Source organism: Athene noctua, chromosome 1 (assembly GCF_965140245.1).
Source record: "Athene noctua chromosome 1, bAthNoc1.hap1.1, whole genome shotgun sequence".
In the NCBI taxonomy this organism is placed as follows: Eukaryota; Metazoa; Chordata; class Aves; order Strigiformes; family Strigidae; genus Athene; species Athene noctua.
Window position 1 is genome coordinate 59,551,383 of NC_134037.1, and position 27,096 is coordinate 59,578,478.

The window sequence follows — 27,096 nt, forward strand, 5'->3', positions numbered from 1 at the left end:
TGAGGCCTAGAGACTTCTATACTCATTATGAGTTTTCTAGAGGATGATTACATAGAGGTTTTAAGGGACTGTGGCCCCTATTTCCCACTAGCACTGCCTAATGCAAGATATGCACTCTTGTTGGTCAGATCTGAGAAAAAAATGTCACAGGACTTTCATATCTCAGCTGCATCTAGCTCCACTGATGTCCCTCACAGCTACAACTCACAAAAGTTTAGGTAAAAGAATGATGGACTTGGTAAATGGATATTATGAAAGAGCTATTTCTGATTTAAGAAAGCAATCTTACTTATTGAATAAATTAATCTCCTCTCAATTTGAGTAGCTCACATTTAGATTATTGAATATTAAGTGTATATTTAACATCAACAAATATTGTTCTTTCTGAAGCAGTAAATGCAGTGGGTTTTCTGCAGATATGTACACAGATAAGAGGCAGAGCAAACAATTATATAGGAACTCATGCAGGTGTTTTGCACTGTGAAATGTGAACCTCATTGAAAGTACTAATTTTTTTAGCTCCGAACAGTAACAGGACTACAAATGTCCATGGATCAGATGCAAAAAGAGGTATCATAATATGTGTGAACAGTGGGTTACACAAGGAAACACAAGGTGTTTTCGATGATTCACGGTTGACTACAATGTGGCATTCAAATGCAATTGTCTATTGAAAAAAAAATCTATTGTTATTGTTTCTTGATAATGGAATTAATGCTATTTTTTCACCAGGAACACTAGTCTTGAACCACATTTTATGTACAGGTTGTAAGATATTTGAATACAGAAAGACCTCACCTTCAAAAGCCTGAAATACCTTTACAAAAATGAAATAGGGATATATGCACATAGCAGAGTACAAGATGACAGAATCAGCCAGCAAGACAAGCAATGACTTTGCATTTAGTCAGGTGTTTTCTGTAGACTCTATGCAGAAGTGGAGCTTTATGTAGTACAAGGAGGAATCCAGTGAGCATGAAAAGTGTGAATTCAAGCAGTTGATGTGCTACTGAATGGGAAATTCAGGTAAAATTTTTTTCCTGGAGGAAAAAAAAAGAAGCGGTATAGAATAGTTTTCTTGGGAAGTGACTGGAGCAAAGAAACGTCTGAGAAGGATTTATTTATTTATTTCTGAATAAGGGGTGAGTGACTGAGGACACTGGTGAAAATCCAAGTAAGATTCAACAGACACCAAGAAAGAGGTGTTTCAATTTGAATTGCCTTTACCAGCTTTGACATGTCTTTGTGTTATTCTCATGGAACGTCAACTAATTGTTAGACAATGGGGGGAGGGTAGATAACAGAAACATGCTAACAATGCAGCACTTGAAAACAGGTCTGGTAAGACCAGTGTGGTACTGTGGCAGTGCAGAGTGGAATCTAAATTTAGGGATGCATGTGAGCTACTGGGCATAGTATCATGGGAATGCCTCCAGGGAACTAGAAGAGGAAAGTGCTCTAAAGAGTTTCTTCTCTGTATTGCTCTAGATGCTCCATGTGCTTATGGAAACATTGACTCTGGAAGGAATTGTCAGCTCATCTCATCCCCTCTGAGAAAGTGAGGTAAGGAGGGCAGCAAAATACAGCCACCGGTACCTTCTTGTGGAGATGCATGTGTATAACAAACACTAAATAGTGGGCCTGAATGACGGAAGTCTGGAGATGTTTTGGTTCAGATAAGCCTTCTAAAGTTCAGATACTTATACAAGGCTTATCTGCATTTTCTAAAACCCTGTTGTCAGGAAATCTCAGGAGGAAAGCTCTTGTGAGAGACTTTGGATGTCTGGCTTTGTGAAATACTCTTAACAGCTTTTCTTGCCTACTGATTCTGGTCCTGGCAGAAATGAGGAGCAGCAGAGATACATGTATACTTACTTACATACAAAATAGAACAAAACAAACATTAATTTAGCTTTTCCCGAGAAACTATAATGCAGACTGAATGCAATAACTTCATTCCAGGTAGAGCTTAATTTCATCTTTCTGCAAGTATCTCTGTACAACTTAAGATGTCACCAGCATAATTTTAAAAGACCATTCAAAACCCCTCCAAATTGAAATTTAAAAATTCTATTTACTTATTAATTTTGACAAGATTATGGTTGTTCTTTGTTTTGTTTGGTGACCAAAATCCTTTCCCTGCCGAACTCAATGTAAGTTTTGCTGTTGATTTCAGTGGGACCTGGATATCCTTTTAAATATTAAAATAACTCATTAACTTTCAGTTGTTGATGACATTTTTTTCCCTTTGTATGTTGTTTAGAGTGGAAACTGGGAATGACTGGTCAGTTGTACTTTTGATTCTGAACAATTTCACACACATTCACACAATAAGACCCCTTTAGGGTTACAAAGGTTTTTGAGGAATTAAAAAAAATGTAAGGAAATACTTCTGCTTAGTTTAGTATGTCATGGAAGCTCATACTTTTAGAATTAAATCTGAATTTCAAGTGAAAATTGACCGCTGCTCTCCCTTGGAAAAAAAACAATTTCTGGGGTAAGAGTATCTGTGTTAGTCGAGTTATTTTCTCCATGAGAAATAATTCTGTCTTGCCTCAGCCAAACTACTGAAAAGTCAAGAAAGATCAAATAAACCTAATTAATATTAACGTTCTTAGAAATGTTTCTTTTCACACACAAACACATATACATTTGTGCACACACACAAACACACACACTCACATATTGTCTCTAATTTACAGGTGAGTGCTTAGGCCAAAAATAAGTGCATTTTTTGCAAAGCTATGTTTAAACTGCACCATTTCATTTCAGCAGAGTAATGCAATACAATTTGTTCTCATATTGAGCAAATGAAAGACTGATGGGGCATACAGGTCACTGGAGATATAGCACACCCTGAAGTCCTAGGCAATCTCTCCAGTCTGATTTTGCTTTTTGAAACTACTTCACTGTTTTCAAATCCCAATCTGAAACGCTATTTGGCAGCTTTGAAGATTGCTTATGGAGATATTTTTGAGGTCTACAGAAAGTATGTAATAGCAATATAATGCTTGAAATTTCTAGTGCTTTCATGTGACCCACATAAGTGTTCCTCATTTCTTCCTGTAGTGATTATAGGCTCCTTTTTCATGGTTCTTTTGAATTAAGCACCAAAACTGTTTGTTAATAGCATGGGGCCATATGTTGCCCTTACTAAACAACACAGTGGGGAGCAAAGGAGTACAAATACTGGTGTAATGAAGCCAGAGTATGCATGCCAAGGGAAAAAACAGAGGGCATGCCAAATTCCATGACAAGACCAGCACTAGAAACTCCATTGGACAATGGTCAATGGCAAATATAATGCAAATGTGATTATGATGAAGAATTAAGTTCCCAGGGGAACACTGATTTCTTATGGTATGACCTTCCCCAGCAAGAGCTAAACCAACACAGTTAAAGCATCAGAGTTAGCCTTTTCCCTTCTTGTGACTGACATTTGTATTAAGCAACATGAATCAACAGCAGCACCATTTATGTTACTACCAGTGCTGGGAAAGGTTTTGATGATGCTTTTTATGAGGCATGCTTTGGAGCAAGAATGTCTGAGATTTAGGAAAACAGGATGGCCAGGCTATGCAGGACCCCTTCTTCAAGGATTTCCCTTTTCTTTTCAAAGAAACATGGAATTTGTGCATTTGAAAGCCCAGAGAATCTTAATACAAGTAAGTAATTTCCATTTGCAGGTACAACATGTGCAAAAGATTACTGCTTTTCTGTCACAGTAAAAAAAAAAAATATTTAAAAAGTTAAAATAATCTGAGTTATTTGGTTTTGTTTTATTGGGTAGATTTTGGTGAACATCTATTTTTAAATGCATAATTTAATATTGTAAATTGAATTGTTATTATTATTAATAATAATAATGAGAAAACGTAGTAATATGTCTAATCACAATATACATATCTTTGTACATGAGTTTCCTGCATTCTGGTAAGCTTTTTTCCCAAAGTCTGTTTATTTTTTTCTGTCTTATGCTAGAATAAAAGCAGTACAGAAGAGTCTCTGTACTAGCAAATGTCAAGAGCTTTCTGAAACAGTGGATTTAGGCTTTTTTCATCATAGCTAAATCACTAGAGTTTACTGCTTAAATGTCTAATCTAAATCATTAAATAACTCACTTTGAAACCTTGTGCATATTATTTCAAAGGTTTTGCTCTCTTCAGTACACACTCATGGAGATCCAGGGCCCATATTTCTCGAAAACCTTGTTTTTATGCTGAATATACAGTACCTCATTAAAGATACCTAAACTATTTCTTCTAATACACTAGAATAAAACCTAGATCATTGTGTTACGATATTTCTGGCAGAAACATTTTTCTTATTTCTTTTTATTCTGCCCTGGATTAAAATTTATCAGAAAATGATTTTTTATCCACAAATCATGTCAGTATTATTAAAAATGTTCCAAATTTGGAGAAAACTTCAAAAGTATGTATTTTTGAAAGATTTCTGTTGTATCTTGAAATAGGATTTCACTAGAAGGATTTTTTTAAGGGTGATTGATTTTATAGTAGAAAAGAAAAAAAGTTTTTTGTAGAACAATCTGTGTACAGAAGAGAAGGCCATTGACAGAATGTACAGAGGCGGATTGATTTGTGTAGAGTATACCCTTCTATACATCAAGGGAGCTTTGTCAAAATTGGTACTGACTTTAGTAATTTAGATACTCTTGGTTATATCCCCTAATGTTATATTCATGAACTGAGGTACCGAATAGAAATTCTTCTTCAGATAGTCAGATAGTGTACATTCTATATAGCAACAAAGATAGATGTAGATTTCTATTTCAATGCCAATTTAGTCTCCTCAGGAGTTTTGGAGGAAGTTAAACATTTCACAGCAACTTTATTGCATTCTGCAAAATCTGTAATTAGAGGATTCAAACAGTCATCTAGAGAAAATACTTTTATTTCCTAAGAGATCCACCAAAGACATTACAGAGATTTTAAATTTTTCTTTTTACCTCATTTAATATCACAAATACCAGCAAGATGGCAAAGAACTGCCAGTATGCTTCAGTCAAAGGCAGGGGATATTTCAGAGTCCATCACAATCCAGTAACAGATCAGAATGGTTATGCTCGTGACTGGATTTTATGCTGGATTTGTCCTGCATGATAAATGGTCTCCCACTTAAAGATGTAAGATCAGATTTCTAGGAAAATATAACCTGGAAAATCACACTCAGATACAATGCTATTCAAAATTTTTGTGCTACAATGCTCTTCAAAGTGGTACAAAGCATACTGTCTGCTTGAGATCATATGTAATATGCATTAAGATGCCTTCCACTGAGAGAAGGATTTTGATACAGGCTTCTTAAAAAGGTGCTGTGATCTTGTAAGAAAGAAAAGACATGCTATTCTAGAACAATAATATGTAGCCTTACTAATAACTAACTAAGCCTCTGAGCTTACTTTTGAGACTTCTTGTCTAAATGCAACATCTTCCTGAGAAATGGCCCTGCCACATCAGAGAGCGTAACATAGGAGGACTATCAGAAAGGAGAGTCATTCTCAGGTGAATGGGAAAATGGAAGAAGCTACATGAGCTGAGCATAAAAGACTCACGGAGAATCAGTGTATACTGCAGAGAAGTTCTAGGATGTCATTGGATAACAAAATACAAGAAAGCTAGAATTAAAAGAGGTGGAGAAGACTACAGTCAAGGAACAAGCATATTAAAGTCAAAGTTCAGACAGCCATGGAGAACAGATCTGTTCAAATTACAGCCAGCAGCAGTCTCCTCCCTAGATGGCAGCATCAGAGTGTCAGCCCAGCTGAGAGCACTGCTTCCAAGTCCTTGTGAAAACTCCAGAAGAAGATAAGATAAAGAATTTAAAATTAGTTATTTTACTTCATGGTTTGCCAAACAAGGTTTCCAAGCTTGGAACACAAGTAGAAGTTATGCATCAATATCTTTATCTTCACAACCTCCCTTTCTCTCTTTCTCTTGTTTATTGTTACAGGTTCTTTTGTTTTGTTATTCTCTTCTGTTGGTGACCTGAGACTTCAAACTCTTCACTGAACTTTGAGTGTAAGATCTTAACGTAGCAGTGCTTTTTGAAAAGAGTCAGACAATCACGAAACAGGAGAACATGAGTACAAAGCATTTTGCTTTCCAAACAGGAAATATCTGAAAAATTCAATTCACACGCACATGCTTCAATGCAATTTGTTGCATGCTACTGGAATATAGTGTACAAATTGGGATTGTTTTACATAATCTCCCCTTTTCTGAAAGATTTACTGTGCAGGTGCAAGGAAGGTGTAAGGAAGAGAAAATGGCAATGACAAGGAGAGAAATGTTGAGATTTAATACATAATAACAATATCCCGGTTTTCTAAGATCTCATGAATTCAGCAGAGAATAGTCTCTACCGGGCATTGGATACTATCCAGGAAAAGCTTTCTATTTGAGAGCATCAAATCATCTAAAAATGTTAGAGACGTCTGGCACATATACTGCTTCTGTTTTCACTTTATCAGAAATCAAGAACGGTCCAAGATTACCTAAGAAGGCAGTGGCAAAACAGGGCAGTTGAGTAAACATCTCAATCTAGAAAAAAGAATAAAATCTTTTCAGCCTTTACCAGCTGCATGGTTTTGTATCTAGTGTCTGAATATCACTGAGTTGGAAAGCCTAGGTTCTAAATAGATTGGTTTAAAAATTTTTCTCTGTGACAACCATTCTGTTACTCCCTATGGTTTTACCTTTTTTTCAGAGCTGGTTGCTTCTGTCAAAGGCTGGGCCAGCCCTTCCACGTACATTTCTCAATTAACAGATGCTTGTACTTATTCCCTTTTCTGACAACTTATCATGCTATCTTCAACTACATTTATGAAAGAAGACCCTCTTGTTCCAATCTGTCCCTACACCTGATCAATGGTATTTAGTGATGTACCTAAGCATTAAGAAGTCACAGACAGATGTTTCAACTGTTTCAGAGATTTAAATTTCTCTGCCTACTCCTCTTTTTCTTTTCTGACATTGTGCCAAATATTCCCATAAATTACTTAATTATTTTCCCCAGGGCTGAAATAAAGCTTCAGGGTCTAGGGTTCCTAAAGGCACTGTGGCATATTTTCTCATATATGGAAACCACACAATAGCATAATATAACAGCTTTTCACAGCAGCATTTTTCAAGTAATTCTTCCTTCTTCATTTCCTCCAAAACTCTTTCATGAACATTATTGTAGCCTAGTGACTGGCCTTGAGCCTTAAAGGGAATTTAGTTGCTTGATACTGAGCAGATAATCTGCCCCCCGATTTGTTTGCCAAATGGGTGTCTAATTTACATTCACAATTACCTCAACTGCATGCATAAATGAGCTAATGAAACACACAAATGTGTAACTGGTCATAAATAGTCATTTCCATGTGCAATTGCAGTAATTGCATGCTCCTCGTGATTTTGAAAATCAAGAACTTAATGTTAATTTGATGCTAGTTCATGTTGTCTAACAGTTATATTTAAAGATCAACTTTATCGCTCATCAAATGCAGCCGTCCTTTTCTATTATGTCTTTTTTCCATTATGGTTAATTGGTGGATAACAGTGTTTAACATTGTAGGGACTTCTTTTTGCTGATAAGCAGGGTTCAAACATTTCCCTAAAATAAGCAGGACTGCAAATCTATTTATATACTGTATTGTGTCACAATAACCACAATTTTATACTTCTTTCAACAGTGTGTTTATAAAGAAATATTCATATGAGATAAAAAGAGATTTTGGGAAAAGAGATAATAAGTCACGCAAATTTTTATGCAAACATTCTGATTCACAACAATAACATTACAGAAATACCTAATTAATTTAACTCTTTCTTTTAGTTATAGGTCCTGCCAAAACCCAACTCTCGTTTTCAGTTTCCAAATGCAAGCAAATATTGCAGCTTTTGTTCCTTATTCTGGTGCTATCCCATCTGTTTTTCCCTTAGATTGCAATTGCTTTCTGGATAACATAGAATTAAGACCTCTATGAGAGACATTATCGAGTGCCATGGTAAGACTGAATGACTCTAAATTATTATATGAATACTGCTATATAATCACATGAAAAGACTCGTGTTTTGTACTATTAAACTGTATGGTGTAGAAACCAAGACCATATATTGCAGTAGTAGTATTAAGTCATCAGTCATAGTCCATATTAAAATTAAAATGCATATTTTAACCATTTTGCTGATATGATTAGACTGTAAACAATATAATTCAGTTTCAATGGTTATGTTTTAATCTTCTGATGGTAAGATCTGATTTTGGTGTTTTTCTTTCAGTGATTTTAACAATAGGGATGGGGTTCATAAATGCAGAGCCAGAAATATTATGTTCATTATTGAAGATAATACAGAAATATTAGTGAGTAACAATAGCTGAAAGAATAATCCAAAGTATATTAAGAGGATAATGTTGATTATGTTTAAAGTTACATGACAATTTATGGCTGAATACCATCCAAAGCATTTTGCAAATTAAGCCTTGATCCTGTAGTCTGTTTCACTCAGGAAAACATCTGAGCTATCTGTGGCACTACTATAAGGAATATTTAGGTCTTGTCATGCAAATATGGTTGTGCCATTCACGTCCCAGGCCTAATTGTTTGATCAGTTTTGCAATATAGGTCATATTTATGAACAAAATCCATTAGAACAGAGGGTTAAGTTAATGAGTAGAAGCCAATTAAGAAGGAAAAAACCAAACTTACCTTCAATAGCTAATGGTTTCTTTCTTGGACTATGTTCTAGAAGAAGAGGAGGTGGTACCATTTCCTTATGTCCTGCACACGAGCATACAGGTTAAGAAGCATAGAAAATGTATTCACTAACAGGCTGAGCAGAGTCACTGGGAGGTTGAGCTCCCTTCAGAATTGTTCATGTTAAAAATATTGCACTGTGCATGAAAGCTATTATCTTCCAGACGCCATAGGAAGGAAATGTATTTCTCAACAAATAAAGTAATTTATTTTTAAGAGACACATTTTAAATCAGTGAGGTCCAAGTGACTCAAGTATATGCTGAAATGCTTACAGTTCTATTTTTCTTCATTAGACTAAAAAACCTGAAGAATAATACTGTGATAATAAGGTTGCATATTCATGATGCCTCTTCTACAGTAAAAGCTTATTTTCTTCTGTCAAACAAATGATCTTCAGTTGTTCCCTCAAGTCCACTTATTATGAACTTCTTGAAACGCCAGTAAAAATTATTATGTTTCTCATCCTTAAGGATTATTCTTAATTAGCCTGTACCAACCAGGTCACGCATGGTAAACACTGACGAGGTTCTGATTCCAGCTGCTGACTGAAACACCTCTACTCTCTCAGTGTTAACTATACTCTCTCATAGTACTGAACTGGGACTTTCTGTCCTGTTTTAGCCTGTGTGCAAATACCCTGCTTTATCCAAAATATTTTCCGCTTCGTTTCCCCGAAGATGCACAAACAGATCTATTGCACTCTTATATTACTAATGCTTCTTTTCTGGTTTATAACACCTATTTGCAGTCTCCTGAATTCCTTTTCATTTATTTCTCTGATGTTTGTGCTCACTAGCTATCATGTCACTGTTATTTGGAAAGCACAACTTATTGTGACCTGGGAAATAAAATTAAGTAGTTAAATATAATATCAATTCAGTCACATGTATCAGCATAAATTCACTGCACCAGAGTCCACATGCAATCAGGCTGTTAAATCTCAGCTCCACCTCCACATCAGAAACTCAAAGCCATGCCTCATGCTTGGTGATAGACTCAGAAAAGAAATTAAGATTTTAATGAGCCTTGGGAACTGCAGTATCATACTTACCCCTCTCATTTTACAAAGGTGTGTATACTCATGGGGAATGCATGAGAAAAACATCATCTTGAAGACAGCAGTGGGATTCGAGTAGCATGTTCTTAATGTTATTGCATTTCATCAGCATATGTACGATTGTGGGCAAATAATTTGTAAACATATACTTTAGTTCATCCAGTAATTTGTAGAAAATATCATGTATGGAGTTGCTCAGACTTGACCCACATGCCTGAGCCACTGACAAAATGTCGACACATTGAAAAAATCGGTGCATTGAAGGCGCTGTGAAACAAATGGTAAAAATTCAGGTTTTATGTGTATTTCTTGTCTTGGCAATAATCACAAGCGGATATTTACCAGTCTCATCACAGAATGACTCTAGCCTTAAAATGAACAGTAGGCAAACTTCAGGAATCCAGATGTCTAGCTGTGATTTTCTAAACACTTTGTGTCTTAAAAAAAAATCCTCCTGAAATTACAAACTGAGCTAATGAGATGCTGAACACTATTTGGTGTCAACGAGAATAGAAAAGTTATATCCATAACTTCTGTCAACATACAGGAACTTCATTAATTGAATTCCTAGTTTGGAATGAAAACAAAACCAGTATAAAAATTAATAGAGAAAAGGTAAATAATTTTATTCTTCCTGATAGTTTTGATTAAAGTCTTAGGCTAAAGTTTAGTTCTTTTTTTTCATTGTTTTTGCCTAAACTAGATCATGTATCCCTAGATGGAAAAAGTGATAAATTTTGTGAATTGGACTAATTGCTTTGTGTGAAAGATGATAAAGGGCAGTGGCTCAGAATGTTGAGTAGATCAGTAATGAAGAAGGAGAGTCAATAATTTGGACTGCAGTGTGGTATCTACTGTGTGGAGCAATGATCTAACACCTCTAGGTCAAGGTATAGGCTGGCCCCATTATCTTCATGTTCTTTGCTGTAGAAGCAGTTTTCTAATGATTGCACCAGTGTTAGTATAATGCCAGTGCAATACCACTTATTGCTAATGACTTGTCAAGTTCTATTTTATATTTTTACAAGTTTTAAGCAAATCATTTATTTCATGCAAATCAACCACATGATCCAATATGAGAGTGTTTTAAGCACCAAAAGCTTAAGCTTCACAGATCAAAAACTTTCCCTTAGGCCAGCATGTTTGTTCTGAGCAGGTTTCCATCCACTCTGATAAAAAGCTTCTTTAAAGTTTCCATGTGTTATTAAATTCTCTCTATTCGCTTTGATGGGAATGCAAAGGACAGTAGCTGAATAAATATTTTATCCATTCTTTTGATGAAATATGTTAAAGGGGATATCCTAAGTCAAATTTCTTTTCTCTTCCTTTTTCTCTCCTATGTAAGTTATAAGCACAAGTGGTTTTCTGCAGTACAGAGAACTCATAAATAGAAATGAAGAACTGACCTCAGCAGATCAGACCATTAGGATTAATGGTGTCTAGTATCTTGACTCCTGCAGTAGCCAGTTGGACACATATCCATGATGTAAATGAGAGGAAGGCAGGATGTTTTTAACAATCCCAGTGGACAATCAGATTAGTCCATGAATCATGAGAAGTCATTATCCAGATTACCACTATTATTATTTGACATCATCTCACTGTTTTAAAAATACATTCACAAAGAGCACTGAAATTTAATGTCTGCATATTTATTTGCTTCTCATTTCAAATGTAGACTTTATTTTTCTACTATGATATAAGCTGAATTCATTTGACTTGATTTTGTTTGGGGGTTTTGTTTGTTTGTTTTTGTTTGTGTTGTGGTGGGTTTTTTTTTGTTGGGGTTTTTTTTTTGTTTTTTTTTTTTTTTTACTAGGGTTTGATTGCTCTAAAAGATGTGATTGCAAACACAAAAATGTGCATACTCTGATACTAATCTGTCCATGCAGTTGTGCTACAGCTACCTCCTTCACATATGACATTGTAAACAGCTATCTGACAGCAAAATACAGACAATAGAATCCAAATTAGTGAAATGTTTTGACTTTAAGCTCATGGGAAAGTGCTCACCAAGAGAAAAAGTGTCAAGGCACGAGTAGCTTCCTCCACTGCCTGAAAATGTGCTGCAAACATGAGAAGAAGGTTTAAGACACTAGATGGTAACATGAATACTTCACTGAAAATAAGCTACAATCCTCAAGCTCTGTGAAACTTCTGTTATCAGTGTTTATTAAATCACTTATGTCATGAAGAAATTAATTCTGACTTGGTTTATGAATATTTTAGGTTTTATATTACATGATAAGTAATACAAGACAAACTTTAATTACCTTACTTTTCTCAATCTAGGAAGTGCCTTTCTACATGTGTCAAAAATGTCATGTCCTAGCATTGAGGATAAATTGATTTCTTGTGATAGCAGCAAATCATGTGGATTTTCTTTCTTCCCTGTCTGCCCAGTTCAATTTATCTGCAGTGACCTTAATTGACATAGATAAAGCCTCTATATTTATCTTTCTAAATCAAAAGATCATGGGATAAAAGAAAATACTTCTAAAATTATTATAAAATCACTATTATTATTATTATTATCATTATTATTGTTATTATTAAACAACTAAAAGCATTGTAGAAGTCTGAATATTCCAACTGGATGTGGGGAGGAAAAATGCCACCACAGGAAGCAGTATGTGGAAACACCATGCCTATGACTGTGCACTTCCTTATATCCATATACCAGTTATCTTCTGGGAATCCTACAACCCAACAACACCAACACTTTGTTTCAAAAGTGTGTCTCAAACAACACAACAAAATGTCTTCAGATAAATTTCATTCTGCCCAGATGTGACATCTTTTCCTTATGATAGTAGTGATAATTGAAATAGAGTGTTCTCTTTGCAGGGTAATTTCCTATGAAAAATAAATACAAATCAAATGTTTCATGAAGCTTAGAAAAAGACATGGATCAGAAGAATGATATAAGACTTCCAAATATGCTTTTAGAGGACTGAAATCTTCATGGGAGTCCTACCATTCTGTCCAGGCTTCCAGTTTTGATGTGTAAGTTGCTTGAAGTTAAAGATGAGCCTCTCTCTTATTATCAGTCATTACTCTTCAGAAATTAGGCTGTCACTATTGTGAGGGTTTCTCCCCTTAGTACATATGTATGAAATACTATGAGTAAACTGCTTTTCATTAAGAAGGAAGAGATGAGGATCAAGATGTAAGATTATGTAACTGTTTTGAACAATGTAAATGCTCATTTGGGGGAAAGAATGAATTGAAATACGGGTGCCCAAATAGGCAATCTTTCTAAGGAACACATCATGACATGATGGTTTTATGTACACAGTAAATTAAATGGTGCCTGGAATGTTACTGGACTCTGGAATTCAGACATACGCATCCTGCAGCATTTTTTTTAACAGCCTCTGTCAGTTTTGATCTGTGCCAGATCAGACAATTCACTGGCTCTGTTCAGAAGTTAAAAAGGGCCAGGTACCACTCCCAATATCAACCAGGATACAGCTGGCCCATTTTGATCTTGAGGAAGTAATGGATGAGGATCACTGATGGAAAGAATCACATTCAGAGAACAGTTGAGTTGAGTTTGATATATTAATCTAGATGTAGCCCACAAGTCTTAAAAGTGATAACAAAATTATGTAAAATGGAATAAAATAGTTTAAACAGAGTCTTTATGACCTATTTGACCTAATGACCTAATAAATCAAACCTGATCTCTGTGTATGACAAAATGACCCGACTGTTGGACAAGAGAAAGGCTGTGGATATTGTTCTACCTGGATTTTTTAAAAGCATTCGACACAGTTCCTCATAGAATTCTCATAGAAAATCTGGCTGTCCATGGCCTGGATAAGCCAACGGTCTGCTGGATCAAGCACTGGCTGGATGGACGGTCCCAGAGAGTGGTGGTCAATGGAATTGAATCCAGCTGGTGGCCGGTCACAAGTGGTGTTCCTCAGGGCTTGGTGTTGGGACCATTTCTATTTAACATCTTTATTGATGATCTTGATAAGGACATAGAGTGTATCATCAGTAAGTTCGCAGATGACATCAAGTTAAGCGGGAGTGTCGATCTGCATGAGGATAGGGAGGCTCTGCAGAGAGACTTGGATAGATTGGATCAGTGGGCCAGCGTTAACGGGATGAGCTTCAACAACGCCAAGTGCCAGGTCCTGCACTTGGGCCACAACAACCCCCTGCATGGCTACAGGCTTGGGGAGGTGTGGCTGGAGAGCTGTCTGGAAGGGAAGGATCTGGGGGTTCTCATAAACAAGTGGCTGAACATGAGCCAGCAGTGTGCTCAGGTGGCCAAGAAAGCCAATGGCATCCTGGCTTGTATTATTAGAAACAGTGTGACCAGCAGAAGTAGGGAGGTGATAGTGCCCCTGTACTCTGCACTGGTGAGGCCACACCTGGAGTATTGTGTCCAGTTTTGGGCATTTCAGTATGAGAGAGATATCCAGGTGCTGGAGTGAGTGCAGAGGAGGGCAATGAAGCTGGTGAAGGGCCTGGAGAATGAATCTTACGAGGATTGATTGAAGGAGCTGGGACTGTTTAGTTTGAGGAGGAGAAGGCTGAGGGGAGACCTCATCACTCTCTACAGTTACCTGAAAGGACATTGTAGAGAGGTTGGTGCTGGTCTCTTCTCACAGGTAGTTAGCAATAGAACAAGAGGGAATGGCTTTAAACTGCAACAGGGGAGGTTTAGACTGGACATTAGGAAAAAAATTTTCACAGACCAAGTGGTCAGAGAGTGGAATAGGCTGCCCAGGGAGGTGGTGAAGTCACCATCCCTGGATGTGTTTAAGGGTCGTTTGGATGAGATATTGGGGGATATGGTGTAGGGAAGAACTTTGTAGAGTAGGGCTGATGGTTGGACTCGATGATCCCAAGGGTCTTTTCCAACCTGAATGATTCTGTGATTTTATTTGGAACTCAATTTTCAACAGTGGCAAATGGAATTAATAGATAATAAAATGACGCTTTTAAGGAGGTCTACCCTAGTAGACAAAATATATTTCAGTGTTTCAATTACACTCAGGATCTGGCACTTTATTAAATGGATAATTGTCCAACATACAGTGAAACTCTCACTTTGCATGAGGTTGATATTACCTAAGGAAAATGTTGCTACAGTATGTGCAGGGATTACCAGTAGCAATAAAATTCTTTAAATATTCATATTCTGTTACAGTGGCTATTGGCCAGTTACTATTATGATGCATAAGGAGAGATTACATGGATAATGCTCAATCTATATGTTCTACTCGAGTCTGAAATAGATTAAAATAATCACAGATAATATTGCTGCTTTGCATAGTGTCTAATTTAAGTGTAAAGCCTGTTATTGAGAGACACTCCTCTGTCAACACACAGACAACAAAACCAATCCTATTATAAATAACCTAACAGCCTTGGGAGGCCATCCATTGATTAAGCTAAAAGCAAGGACCAGTAGGTTAACAGTGAAAGTGTAGGAAGCATGGATGCTGGCTGATAATCTAAATGTTCTTTTGAATGGAGTAGGGAGAAGGATTAAATTTCCCTTCTCAAGGCACCAAGCAAAAAGTAGCAGCAACTTGATAGTCTTCTATTTTTAATACATTAAGATTTCATCCTTTGTTTTTGATGCATTCTTATATTTATATACATTTATACCTATATAAAATATACTATATGTCTGTGCATGCACAAGCATGTGTGTACATATGCATTCACATATATACACACATACATATAGATATTGATTTATTGTTGTGCTTTTTCTAGCTCTAGTTGATTTGGTAACTGAACAGGTGTGAGATTCCATTGGCGCAGATTCCTGGAGGTTGTGTGAACATCAGTTAGTTGGCACATTTTCACTCAGCCACAAAACACAATTAAAGTCACAGCTGGGAATTTGTTTGATATTTTTCTTTTCCTGTGGGTTTGTAAACACAATGCAAGTGTGCATAACAAGTGTACAAATTAGACAGGAAAGAGAGGCATGAGTAGACCTATGAGTGGGGTTTTTATTTGCTATTTTAACCTATAGCTGATGTTATTTTTCTTGAACAGAAATGTATGCAATGCATCTTAGTTGCAGACAGATCTGTGCAGCTAAATCCATTTACAACAATATAATCTGTTGAGAATTCTTTTCCAGAGATTTTTACTACATTGAGGTTGTAAAATTCCTCTTTAGCTCAATCCATATCTTGTGAAAGCTGTTCTAACTTGTGTTCAGAAGATGGAAGTCATTAAGGAGTTAAAAGTTAAGTTTTAACAGTTTACATTAAGTATGAAGTCACATAGCCTTTCCTGACATTAAAAGAAAATTGAATAGGAAAAACTGAAAATGGAATTGAATTGTCTCCACTTCCCCCCATTATTTATCATGGGCATTTAGCAGGTAAAAATAATCCTACACGTTATGTTTAGAAATAGTGAAAGACTAATCTCAAAGAACTAAGTCCTAGGACAGTGAAAATGATGGGTTATTGTGTGGAAATGATGGGTTATTATAGTTATTGCTACATACTGGAGTGAGAAAGGACTGTAAAAGCAGATAATAAAATGAAAAGACATATTCACCCTTCCTCTCTCTCCCCAAATAACCTTTAATAAATTGGTATCATATTCAGTGATCCCTAGTATAATTAACATGAATATCAGGAGTTGGAATAGATGTATACTTTTCACAATATGAAATATCCACAGGAAAATAATTAAAACAGAGAAAAGAAAACACTGCAATTAAATACTTGCTGCTAACAATTAAACAGAATGGAGGGGACTGATAAGCTGTTATGATGAAAGTAGTAGACTCTTACTATGCCCTGGGATCCCTGCTTAGTAATCTATGAGTTATTTGTATTTGGTTTATCTGTACATAGCATCATTTCAACCATCATTAGTCCAGCCACATCTCAGAATCATTCAGTGCTAAAGTCAGAGAAGTTATCTAGACATTGTTTCAAGAATGTTAAAACTTTATGTTGTCTTCAAGAAAGAGTGCATATGCCAGGTCTTGCTAAACAGAAACAGCCTAGCATTGATAAAATCAAATTACAGATACTATATTTTTTCACAATTAAAGATATTTGTTGATGATTAATATGTTTAATATAGAAATCTCTGGAAGTGTAACTGAATCCAAATAGCTGTGATGACAAGCCAATAAGTTTTTCACTTCTCTGAATCTTTTTGCCTGAATGAGAGAAACAAGAAGTTGATGATGATGATGTTACCTGTCTTGTCTATATTTGACAATCACCTAAGAGAGTGAATCTATAACCATTTTTCTGAAGTTAGAATTTCAGTAATGCAGTTTGAAGTTACGGCAAAAATAACTGAGAGATTTTATTAGATCAAATATCATGAGTGGTGCCTGAAAGTGCAGAGGTGTTGGCTACTAACTCCTGTTTCTCACTCCCACTGAAATCAATGAGAGCTAAGTATTAGGTAGGCGTTAAGTATCTAATACCGTTGAAGGTTAGGCTCTGTGTAATTAAGAAACTCAGTGATCTTTCTCTTTCTTCTAAAATTGTCATGGCTGTAATATTTTGGGGAATTACAAGATTGTGACATAGTGATAGCAAACATATAAATATTGACATTTGGGGCTAAAATTTAGACCCTTTAAAACATATGGTGATGTTAGGTTTGATGGAATATTCCTCAGCAGCTGTGGTTTCTATAGCAAGACAGAATACAAGACCTGAACTGTTTCAGGCTGAATCAATTTAAACTATAGCTGCTGGTTTTGTGTAAAAGGTAGGAAGAATTATGAGAAACACTGTAACAAAAAAAAAAAAAAAAAAAAAAAAAAAATACTGGAGATAATGATTGCTTTAAGCCAACCACATTTTGGTAACTTCTGATTCTTCTTCCCTTTCTTTTCCCAGGGAAGATCCTTTTTCTTATAAAGAGATTATTTTTAGGACAGAGTCCTGGGATTCACTATCATGAATTCCAACACTTGTGCTCAAGGCCTACCGTATGGTTTTTGGGAAACTGACTTAACTTACCACGCCTTTCTATTCCACCTATAAAAAGATATAACAGAAATTTTCTTTTAAAAAGCCATTAAATCGAATGTTGTAAGCATGCTGCAACAAAAAATTCCAAAGCTTAAATTCTGTGAAAGTGGAAGCTGTAGAGACTGGAACTTTGTTCTGATGCTGAAATTATTTAGGCTTCTTTTGTTTGGCACATTTGGTCAGGGAACAGCCTCAATAATTATTCAGGAAAATATTTCCCTCTATATTTCTTCTCTTTCCCCTTCTCTCACTCCCCAAAATCTATCGCTATGCTATTTTTGTTATTCATACTTTTCAGAGTGGCACTGCTGGTTTCTTGGTTGAGTCAACAGCTGCTCCTGATAATACCATTTGAAAGCTTACAGAAAACTTGGCATTTCAAGTGTTCATTTGAGCAAAATCCTTGCTTGCACTTTTTTAGCATATTTCTTGAATGTATGTAGCTCTTTCTCAACCAGACATTTAAGAGTTAACTTTTAGACAGTTACAACTAGATAAGTCACCTGAGGGATCCCTTTATAGTCAATGGAAAGAAGTTGGTACCTTCAAAGGGTGATTACTCTATCTTAGGCATCTTTTTTAGGATGAAATTGTCCTCTGGAAGCCTCCATTTTATACCATTTGCTATAAACACAGCTAAAGGTTAAAGTCTGGCAATTAACTTTTGGGTATCTAAGTGAGGTACAATGAATTGCAGACACTTCATTTTGCTGTTCTACATAAAGATGACACTACATGCCGCCAAAATATTCCAAGACTAAAATCAAGAACTGGGCATGATTTTTCACACTGTAACTGCTGCCTAGTAACACAGTGCTCCCCAAACCCCCAGCAATTATACAAATGAATATCACATATAGAGAAAGGATTTTGTTGTCAAGCTTAACTGAAAAATAGATAAAAGCATTGTTTAGGTTTAGTGTGTGGGCATCAAATGCTTTTTGAACTCTATGTGCTGTTTATGCTGTCAGATAATAGTGAGTATATTGAAGGACAAAGTGAATCAAGAGGAAGGTAAGTGAAGTACCAGAGGGAAGAATACCGTTTCTTGATGAAGATAAAATAAATTAGTCTTGACTCATTCTATGTATATGTCAGTAAATTGCATGTCTTTTTTGACAAAGCAGATACATGCAGAAAAAAAAGTGGATGGCAAAAGAAAGAAGCACCTGAACAGAGAATGGTGAAAGGAATGGACTTGCCACAGGTAACTGTCAGTGCCTGCCAACTAGATGCAGAAGAAAGTAGATGTGAGCAAGGCAGGGAGAGCACATGATGCTTAGGCCACAGATGAACGCTATTCTGCATTGCACATTCTCATAGCAGAAGAGTTGAGGAACTACCACTAAGCTGAAAATGCCTCACGATGGAATGTATCTTTTCAAAGCATCTGTAGATCCTGTCTACGCTCTTCTTATCTGTGCAGTATGGTGACTGGGTACTGTTTCTGTTGTTAAAACTGAGCTTCATAATTTTCCAGAAAAGACAACAGAGTATCTATGTTTGGATGAGAAGAGTAACTTCTCTCAGTCACATGATGTAGATATAGGTTTTGCCTTGCTAATGAAAAATTCAGAAGAAAACTGGAAGCCCTTCAGTATACATTTTTCCTTCTTCATGATGTTTCAATATATTCAGCATCAGGAGGTGTTTAAAGGCACATTTACATAGATCTCATCTATTTTCCTTTCTATTAAAGTTGAAAGAAACTCATTGTATGGTGGTTGATTTCCCTAAGACATTTTCAGGAGTATATTCTAAAGGTAATCTATTAATTAGCTCACTTATAATTTTGCAAATATATATATATTATAGAAATATATAACCTGGGTTTACACAACTGAGTGAAGGAGAAGACTGTGAGTTGTCATATCTCATCAAAGACAGATGTTTGCTTGCAAATCGTGCGAAGTTCCTAGTTTCCTGAAATGGTTGGCATTTTTATCTTGTCCCACTTTTAGCTACTTTAGGAATACTTAGAACATTTGAAAAGGAAGGACTGAAGGAGATTAATTTTAAATGGTCAACACAAAATATCTTTCTATGTGTTGGAAATGGCTGAAACATTTTCCCTTAACTAATAATCTTTACTGGAAGAATAATCTGTCATGGCAGGTTTTGAACACTACCATCTGAACACTGGTGGAGCTAGATGTAGCTGACTTCAGTGACAGTCTTTTCTACCACCATTCCTTATAATGCAATTTCAGTTTTATCTACAGTTGTGTTCCATCCCTTTAAATAACTAATCCTATGTGTGTTCCAAATAGAAATACTGTCAGCAAAATCTGCAATATACATAATCATTGTGTGAGTTCTTTTGCAACATACTGATTTTTAAAAGCTAATAAATCTAGGCTTGAAAAGGAGGCTCTTTCTTTTAGGAATTGTGTTTTTCCCCATACTTGAAGTCATCCAAGCTCTATGAAAGAAACATATGCTCTTATAAGCTGACATTTGGAACTTATGGTTTTTAGGTTTCTGAGTTGTTTCCTTGCCAACTATGCCTCAAAAACATGGATAAAAATACTTTTGGCTTAAATAATGTTCTGCAAATATTTTTCATATTGAATTCACTTCTGACAATGATATTGAGCACTGAAGAAGGGTTGTGTAGCTCTATAATGCTTCCATTTTTTAACTCACTTGAAATACTCACTATTTGTTGTAATAATTCTAACTGGAAATCAATGATGACAATGAGTCATTAAATGCAATAACTATTTTACAAGGTCACTGCTTAACCTTATTTTTACCTTTTTAATAAGAAACTCAGCTTATTATTAGCTCATTTGTTTTGGCATTTAACTTTTGCCTTTACTTTCTAAATAGCTTACTTCTCAAAACAAAACTGGTTGAGTTTTTTGATGATCTTCCACAACACATTTTTTCAGACATTGTTCATGAATGTTTTGAAATGACCCTTGAAACTGGATTAATGAACTATGTAAAATAGTTATAATATGAAATAATAGTTATAAACTATAATAATAATATGATGATAATACCTTTTTAAATCTAGTTTCCGTGCCTTCACAGATTAGATTGGTTTATTTCTACTAAATCAAGGATTTAGACTTATTTACACCAGAAAAGGGTTTGACTTTCTTTTGTATCACATAGTCTGACTCCTCAGAGTGGCCTGCAGTGAACTATCAAAGAAAGAGATCCGTTCCTCTGTACAGAAGCAGAATACCATGCATTCCCTGGGTAGCTCCTTCTGAGCTAGTGAAAGTCGTTTGAAATTTTTTTGGCAAAGTTACAATAAAGTGCCATAAGACTTGACAGATGCAGCTTTGTGTGCCAGCATCTGGCTCTGATTCACACTGGGATGATATAAACAGGGAATAATGGATAGCTGTTTTGCCTCTGTGGGATGGTGTCAGGATTGTGTGCTGATAACGTCCCCATTAAGAGATCAATGTCCTTTCAGAGTTTGACCAAATAGACGCAGCTTTTGGGGTGAGAGGGGAGTCATGGACAAGAACCTCATTAAAATGACTTCAGTAGATGTCTTCTCATAGTTTTACATAACTGAATAGGAATGTAAAGAAGCGATATTTAGACTCCAAATGACAGCTAAAACTATTGCAAGAATTGCACATTAATAAATTAGTCAAAAAATTTTCAATAATTAAAACTTAATTTTCAGTTTCTCATACATATATTTAAAATTGCTCTTCATTACTTCTTTCCTTTCAGACTGAAAAGTATTCAGAATTCTCCCAGGAGATTACTAGAGGAATAAAAGCTTCTGTCATTCAATCGTCTCCATTTATGTCATCAACAGAAAAAAATGCGTCGACAAGTTTTTCATCATATGAACAACTTTTTTATAAACTGATGGACAGTTAACTGTCAACTCTGAAGATGAATCCATATGAGTCTCTGAAAATTTTGGGGTACAGTACTACCATCAGAGGGAGAAGGCGTTAGTTCTTCAGTACATTTCTGTTTAAAAAGTAAAACTGGAAAAGTTTCACAGCTCCCAAACTCTCCCTCTAGTATTTCACTGAAAAAAATTTCTGGTTTGCTTGTTTTGTACTGTAGGGGAGAGGGCTATTAAGTAGATAGCATCAGAAAGCATCTCTCCACAGAAAAAAAAAAAAAAAAAATCTATAGTTTTCACTCTCAAATGTGAAAGCCTATAACTCAGTTCTCAGTTTTTCATGCTGAATTTTTCCAAACAAGAAGCAAATAACATGTTACTTTCTTATTTATTATGACAGATTTTTTTTTATTGCACTGTATCAAATTTATCCTCAGAGAAACTACACTGGTATCAAAGTTGTCCCCATGTAAATGTAATGTTCTAACGTGAAAAGTTATATCCTGTCATTGATATATCCACGACACATCCTAGTCTTTAATCAAATAGGAGTGACACTTCAAAATAGTTCAAGAGCCCAAAGCATTTTCTTATCTGAACAGCAGAGGGAATGTATTTAACTCCAGAGTTACAGCCCACCCACAGCAAATACAGGCATTTTTACTTTTAAAATGAGGCACTTAAAGCTCTCTTTAATTTTTTTTTTTTTTTTAAATTTTTGTATCATACTGACAATGTCTTGGAATTGTCTTGACGCATTGTGTAATAACAACAATCCCTGTCCTTTGACTGAATACCTCTTAACAATATAAAAGAATAGACAAGCTTTGGAAGACCATTGTAGACATGAAGGACATTCAGTCTGCTACTTCTTTCCAGCACCAGGCAGACTGTCGGGTTCCCTATGGACTCTCACCACAATTTGCTCAAAATTTCTTAACTCTGTTATTTTTTTTTTTTTTTCATGAGCATATGTTGAAAGGGTGAGGATTCAATGATTTTTTAATGAGAAGGTGGGATGACTGTTTTACTCTATAGGATACACTCTTGCCATGTAAAAGTTCCAGAAATCCTGATTAATTTCTCCAAGGTAAATATTTTTTCAACAGTAAGATTAATAAAATTGTCTATGTCACTTTGGCTTTTAGAGCATGGCTTGGAAATACACAGTAAATGTATGAGGGTAAACTGATGAAAGGAAATAGTATGGTTGCATTCCTGTGCAGTCTAGTTATTATTGGAAACAGTCACGTAGTGGTATAAGCTCCATAGGGTTATTGGGTGCTTCAGCACAAAGATTTTAGATAGGCTAAATTGACAGTAATATCACCTCTGTTCTACCACTGTCTTTGTTGTCAATTAGGTAAATGTAAATATCATCCAGTAGTAAGTCCAGTGTGCTGTGAAATGCAAGTTGTTTAGCACAGTAAAACTATGCACATAAAATAAACTTCCAAGTGATTAAAATGAAAACAAAATCTGACCATAAATATACAGTATGCCTGTGGGAAACAAGGGTGCCATGTTACGACCAAATACCCAAGAGATCCTTATCACTCTTCATTCACCAGTACACAGCATGCACAACCACATGCTGAGGTGGGCATGCAAAAAGACAGATACGCAAGAATCCATTTTAGGTAGATGCAAAATAAAAAAGGCATTTCATTGGAACAACTCCTTGATCTGCCAGAGTAGTTCAGCAAATGTAAATGTAAAGCAAGCTGGCAAACGTTGCAGGGAAAGCAGGGGAGGAGTGGTAAAACAGGAGTATGACACAGGGGGAATAAAGTAGAGCAGATGCAGTTAACTTAGAGATGCATGTGCTACATACTAAAAGAATGACCAACTACTGTCCCTAAAATCCATCCACATGGATAAGGATTTCAAACTCTCTAAGGGCAAAAAAATAGTTATGAAAATCAAATTAAAGGTTTCTACTAAAATAAAACCCTTTCTCCTACCAATAAATATAAAAATATCGATAAGAAGAAATATTAACCAGCACAAAATTCAGACATATCAAATAAATTCTCAAATACATGGAATAGACTATATCCATGAAACTAGACGACAGAAAGTCAGTGGCCTTCTGTATCAGAAAGGCTATTTTGGACCTCAGAAATACCAATGACAGTCAGAAATAACAGTGCCAGAATAGAGGTTCCAGTCAGAACCAATGTGTCTCAGCATGTCCTAAAAAACAAGCTTTCCTCTTTAAAGTTTTAGAAGTAAAACTTGGAAAATCAACCCCGGAAGAAGTGTATATTAATTCTTCATTTACAAGCATCCAAAAGGAGTACAAAACAATTTGGACTGAGTGATTTGTTAATGCTGGGACAGTACTGCCCATACTTGGCTGAGAAACTTTAGTCCAAGGATAAATAAGATCAGAAAATCTAGCCTTTGGAGGAAAGGTGGTTCGGCAGTCCCCCTGAGAGAGTGTCACTTATCACATGCATGTTAGACAGAAAGAAAAAACTATTCTCAAGTTCCATACTTCATCTGATAAAATCAGGAAGCAATTTTTTATACTGTATTCAGTAGAGTTCAAAAGGGCTATCTATAAACGCCTCTAGAATCCAGGGTAGGTCACTGTTGCAGTCATGATATTCATGAGATGGGCCTCTGGTTTAGCAAAACCTGTCTGAGTTTATGGCTAAAACTCCACTGATATCTATTGTAAAGGGTTGAGAATATCAAATACTTTTCTTCTATAAAAAGTAAAATAGAAGCCTTGGAAGTTAATTGATATGGATATAATTATTGCTATTTACAGGAGGATCTGCATGAAAATGATCTGTTTCAGGGACAAATGCTGGCGAGAGAAACAAAATAACCAGCTAATGCTTCACAAAGCAGCTTAGCAAGAATTGTCCCTTCTATGACTTCCTATGAATTCACTGTGTACAGTTTATATATATTTTATTCATTTTTTAATGCTAACACTGCAGTAACATGACAAAACTTTGAGTAAATGAACAAAATTTCAGTCTCATTTCTTAAAATCAACACAAGAACTTGACTGACCTCCAATAGATAGTTCAGGTGACTGTCAAAATATATTGATACATTTTGAAAAGTATATCTAATGAGTGAAACCTAAGGACCTGAGTTTTAATTATTTGGTCACTATAAAATGTCACCTTAAATGATATACTTTGTGTGATGGTTTGACTGCCAGACCCAATACACTTTGCTATAATTTCTTGCATGAAATTTATATAAACCTAAAAAAATCCAATGTTGCCAGTAATGAATATGAATAATACAAATATTTCCAAATATGAATATGAATAATATAAATAATTCCAAAAATACTATCAAAAAATAAATACTGAATGGTATTGTTGTTATGATATTATAAATACATATATTGTGCCTAAGGAATCTAATGAGTGGGACACTGCTCTTCTAAAGTCAAGAAGACAGAAATTTATATTTGGTGTAAACAATACTGCAAAAAACCAATATACTTATGTGAAGGAATTTTCTATGAGAAAAATGTGGTTTTTCTTCATCACAAATTCCAATATTGGGATTGATGGCAATGATTCCTGTTTTGAAAGTATAGAAATGTCAGGATGACTGTAATTAAATTCCTTAGCTGAATTGCGCTCAGATCTCTTTGTTTGGACAGTGTAATTCACAATGAAATACATAAACTGATAAAAGGATAAAATATAGCAGATTTTGAAGCTAATTGGATATTATGGTTATTAAAGGGACTTAGTGTGCTCGTGTTTTCCCCACATTTACCAATTCAAGAAAATGAATTACAATAATATTCCAGTTCACAAAGGTCAGTGTGAAATGAACATGTTGCCTGAGATGATGGGCAGTAACAAACAAAACTGAGCACCGTTTGGTGGCACTCTCCTCAATCATTTAAATAAAGAGCACAGAGATGGCCATACCTGGCCTTTATCTTGTTTTTCAGAGACATGGTCTGGATGTTTCAGGATTGTCTTTCACATCTTGTGGGTTGACCAAAGCTTGTTTTGAAGGCAGTGTTTTATTTTACCTCCCACAAAAATGTATCAGGCTCCACCACAATGATCATTCACAGCATTTAACTTCGGATGTTGACAAATTATTTAGCAAGTCAAATAGTTGCTTTACAGATGGAGCCACAGGTGGACTTTTCCTACTGTAAGTTAAGGGACTGTCCTCATACTTTTCACCTACAAATCAGATGATTCAAACTGTTCTATGACTTCCACTTTCTGGGGTCTCAGGCTGTCTCCCTAGCTGTTCTCCTGTAAGGCTTGCTGACCACCCAATGACCTTTAAACATTTTTCAGCTGTTTAACCTGTGGTTTCTTAGTACAAGTCTGTCATAACACACTGAAATAACACAAGGCAAACATTGGGAGGCAAGAGTAGTCAGTCATGTCTTTTATCTTCTGAAATTTAGGTGACTACAGACTTCCCTCTATCTCCCTGCTCCCTTTCATGGTCTTCCCAGCTTCCTCATAGCTGGAAAGGTCAAAACTGAAAAGCAAGACTCCCTTCCCACAGCATGTCTGCTCTGCTTTACAAGAGTGTCAATCAGCCCAGGGAACCATCTGGAAAAAAAGGCTCTGACGTGTGTCAAAGCTGCTTGTAAATGTCAGGACAACTATAAGAGAGATCTTGAAGATCTCCATGGAAGTCTTTGTGTGGTGATTTATTAATGGTACAGCTGTGTAAAGCCAGAAACTGGGTGCATCACATCTGGTACAGGAGGTTATTTTTAAAATCAAAGCATAGCTGAAGGTCTGTAGAAGGTTTTGCTAACCTTTTTCACACTCTGATCTAGACCAGTCCCAGTGTTTATAACTGGCTGTCTTTACAAATCTAGAGATGGTATAATACTTTGCTCCCTTTTAATGGAACCCTCTATCTCTCCATGTCACCCACTGAGATCAGGCCATACAACATCCCAAGCTTGTTCATTTTCTTGTGTCCTCTCTCTCCCCATTTGGAGAGTGTCTGTTTCTCAGCTATGTCCTTAGGACTTCCCAGCTCTGACTAGACCTGGGCATGTCAAGAGAGGACCTAAGCCACAATGCAGAGAGTAGAAAACACATCCAAATCAGAGAAGTACCAGTGGAGAGCTTCTTGGGAAAGTAACAGACTAAACAAAGCTTGTAAGGCTTAATGTGTTCTTAAATACTGTATACTTGACTCTTTTCATAAATATAATTGCTTCTCATTTCTAGGATTATGTCCTCTCTGTAGTATGTCCTCTTGCACTGGATTTCAGAAGGAAGAGTGTAGATTAAATAAGGTCAGGGTAGATTGATTTAATATTATGAGATGATGCTCAGTCATCATCAGTAGCTCTAGCTTCTTTTTTTGGCTAAGAATTAAGTGTCTGTGTTAGAATAGATGTGCATGGACATGTGGGAAGAGAGAAGATAAAACACAGAAGTGATGGATCAGCTAAGATTTTTTATATACTAAAA

The 27,096-nt window shown here is 35.8% G+C and overlaps 1 protein-coding gene and 1 long non-coding RNA gene across 16 annotated transcripts in view; one reads left to right on the plus strand and one right to left on the minus strand.

Moving 5' to 3' along the window:
• The window catches only part of TRDN (triadin), a 244,997-nt gene that overhangs the window by 122,808 nt on the left and 95,093 nt on the right, over positions 1–27,096 (minus strand). For all 12 annotated transcript variants that reach the window (XM_074896244.1, XM_074896239.1, XM_074896247.1 and 9 more), the window contains one exon: positions 8,717–8,788. In XM_074896244.1, the coding sequence (XP_074752345.1) occupies positions 8,717–8,788 (72 nt within the window). The remainder of the gene's footprint in view (positions 1–8,716; positions 8,789–27,096) is intronic.
• On the plus strand, positions 1,428–25,258 carry LOC141956146 (uncharacterized). 4 transcript variants are annotated; one of them, XR_012632840.1, is made up of 5 exons: positions 1,428–1,563; positions 7,950–8,014; positions 12,671–12,829; positions 18,942–19,024; positions 21,520–25,258. It is a non-coding gene; the product is annotated as an uncharacterized LOC141956146 (long non-coding RNA). The 4 variants fall into 4 exon arrangements; XR_012632842.1 differs by having other exon boundaries at positions 18,945–19,024; XR_012632843.1 differs by lacking the exon at positions 1,428–1,563 and adding an exon at positions 3,374–3,665.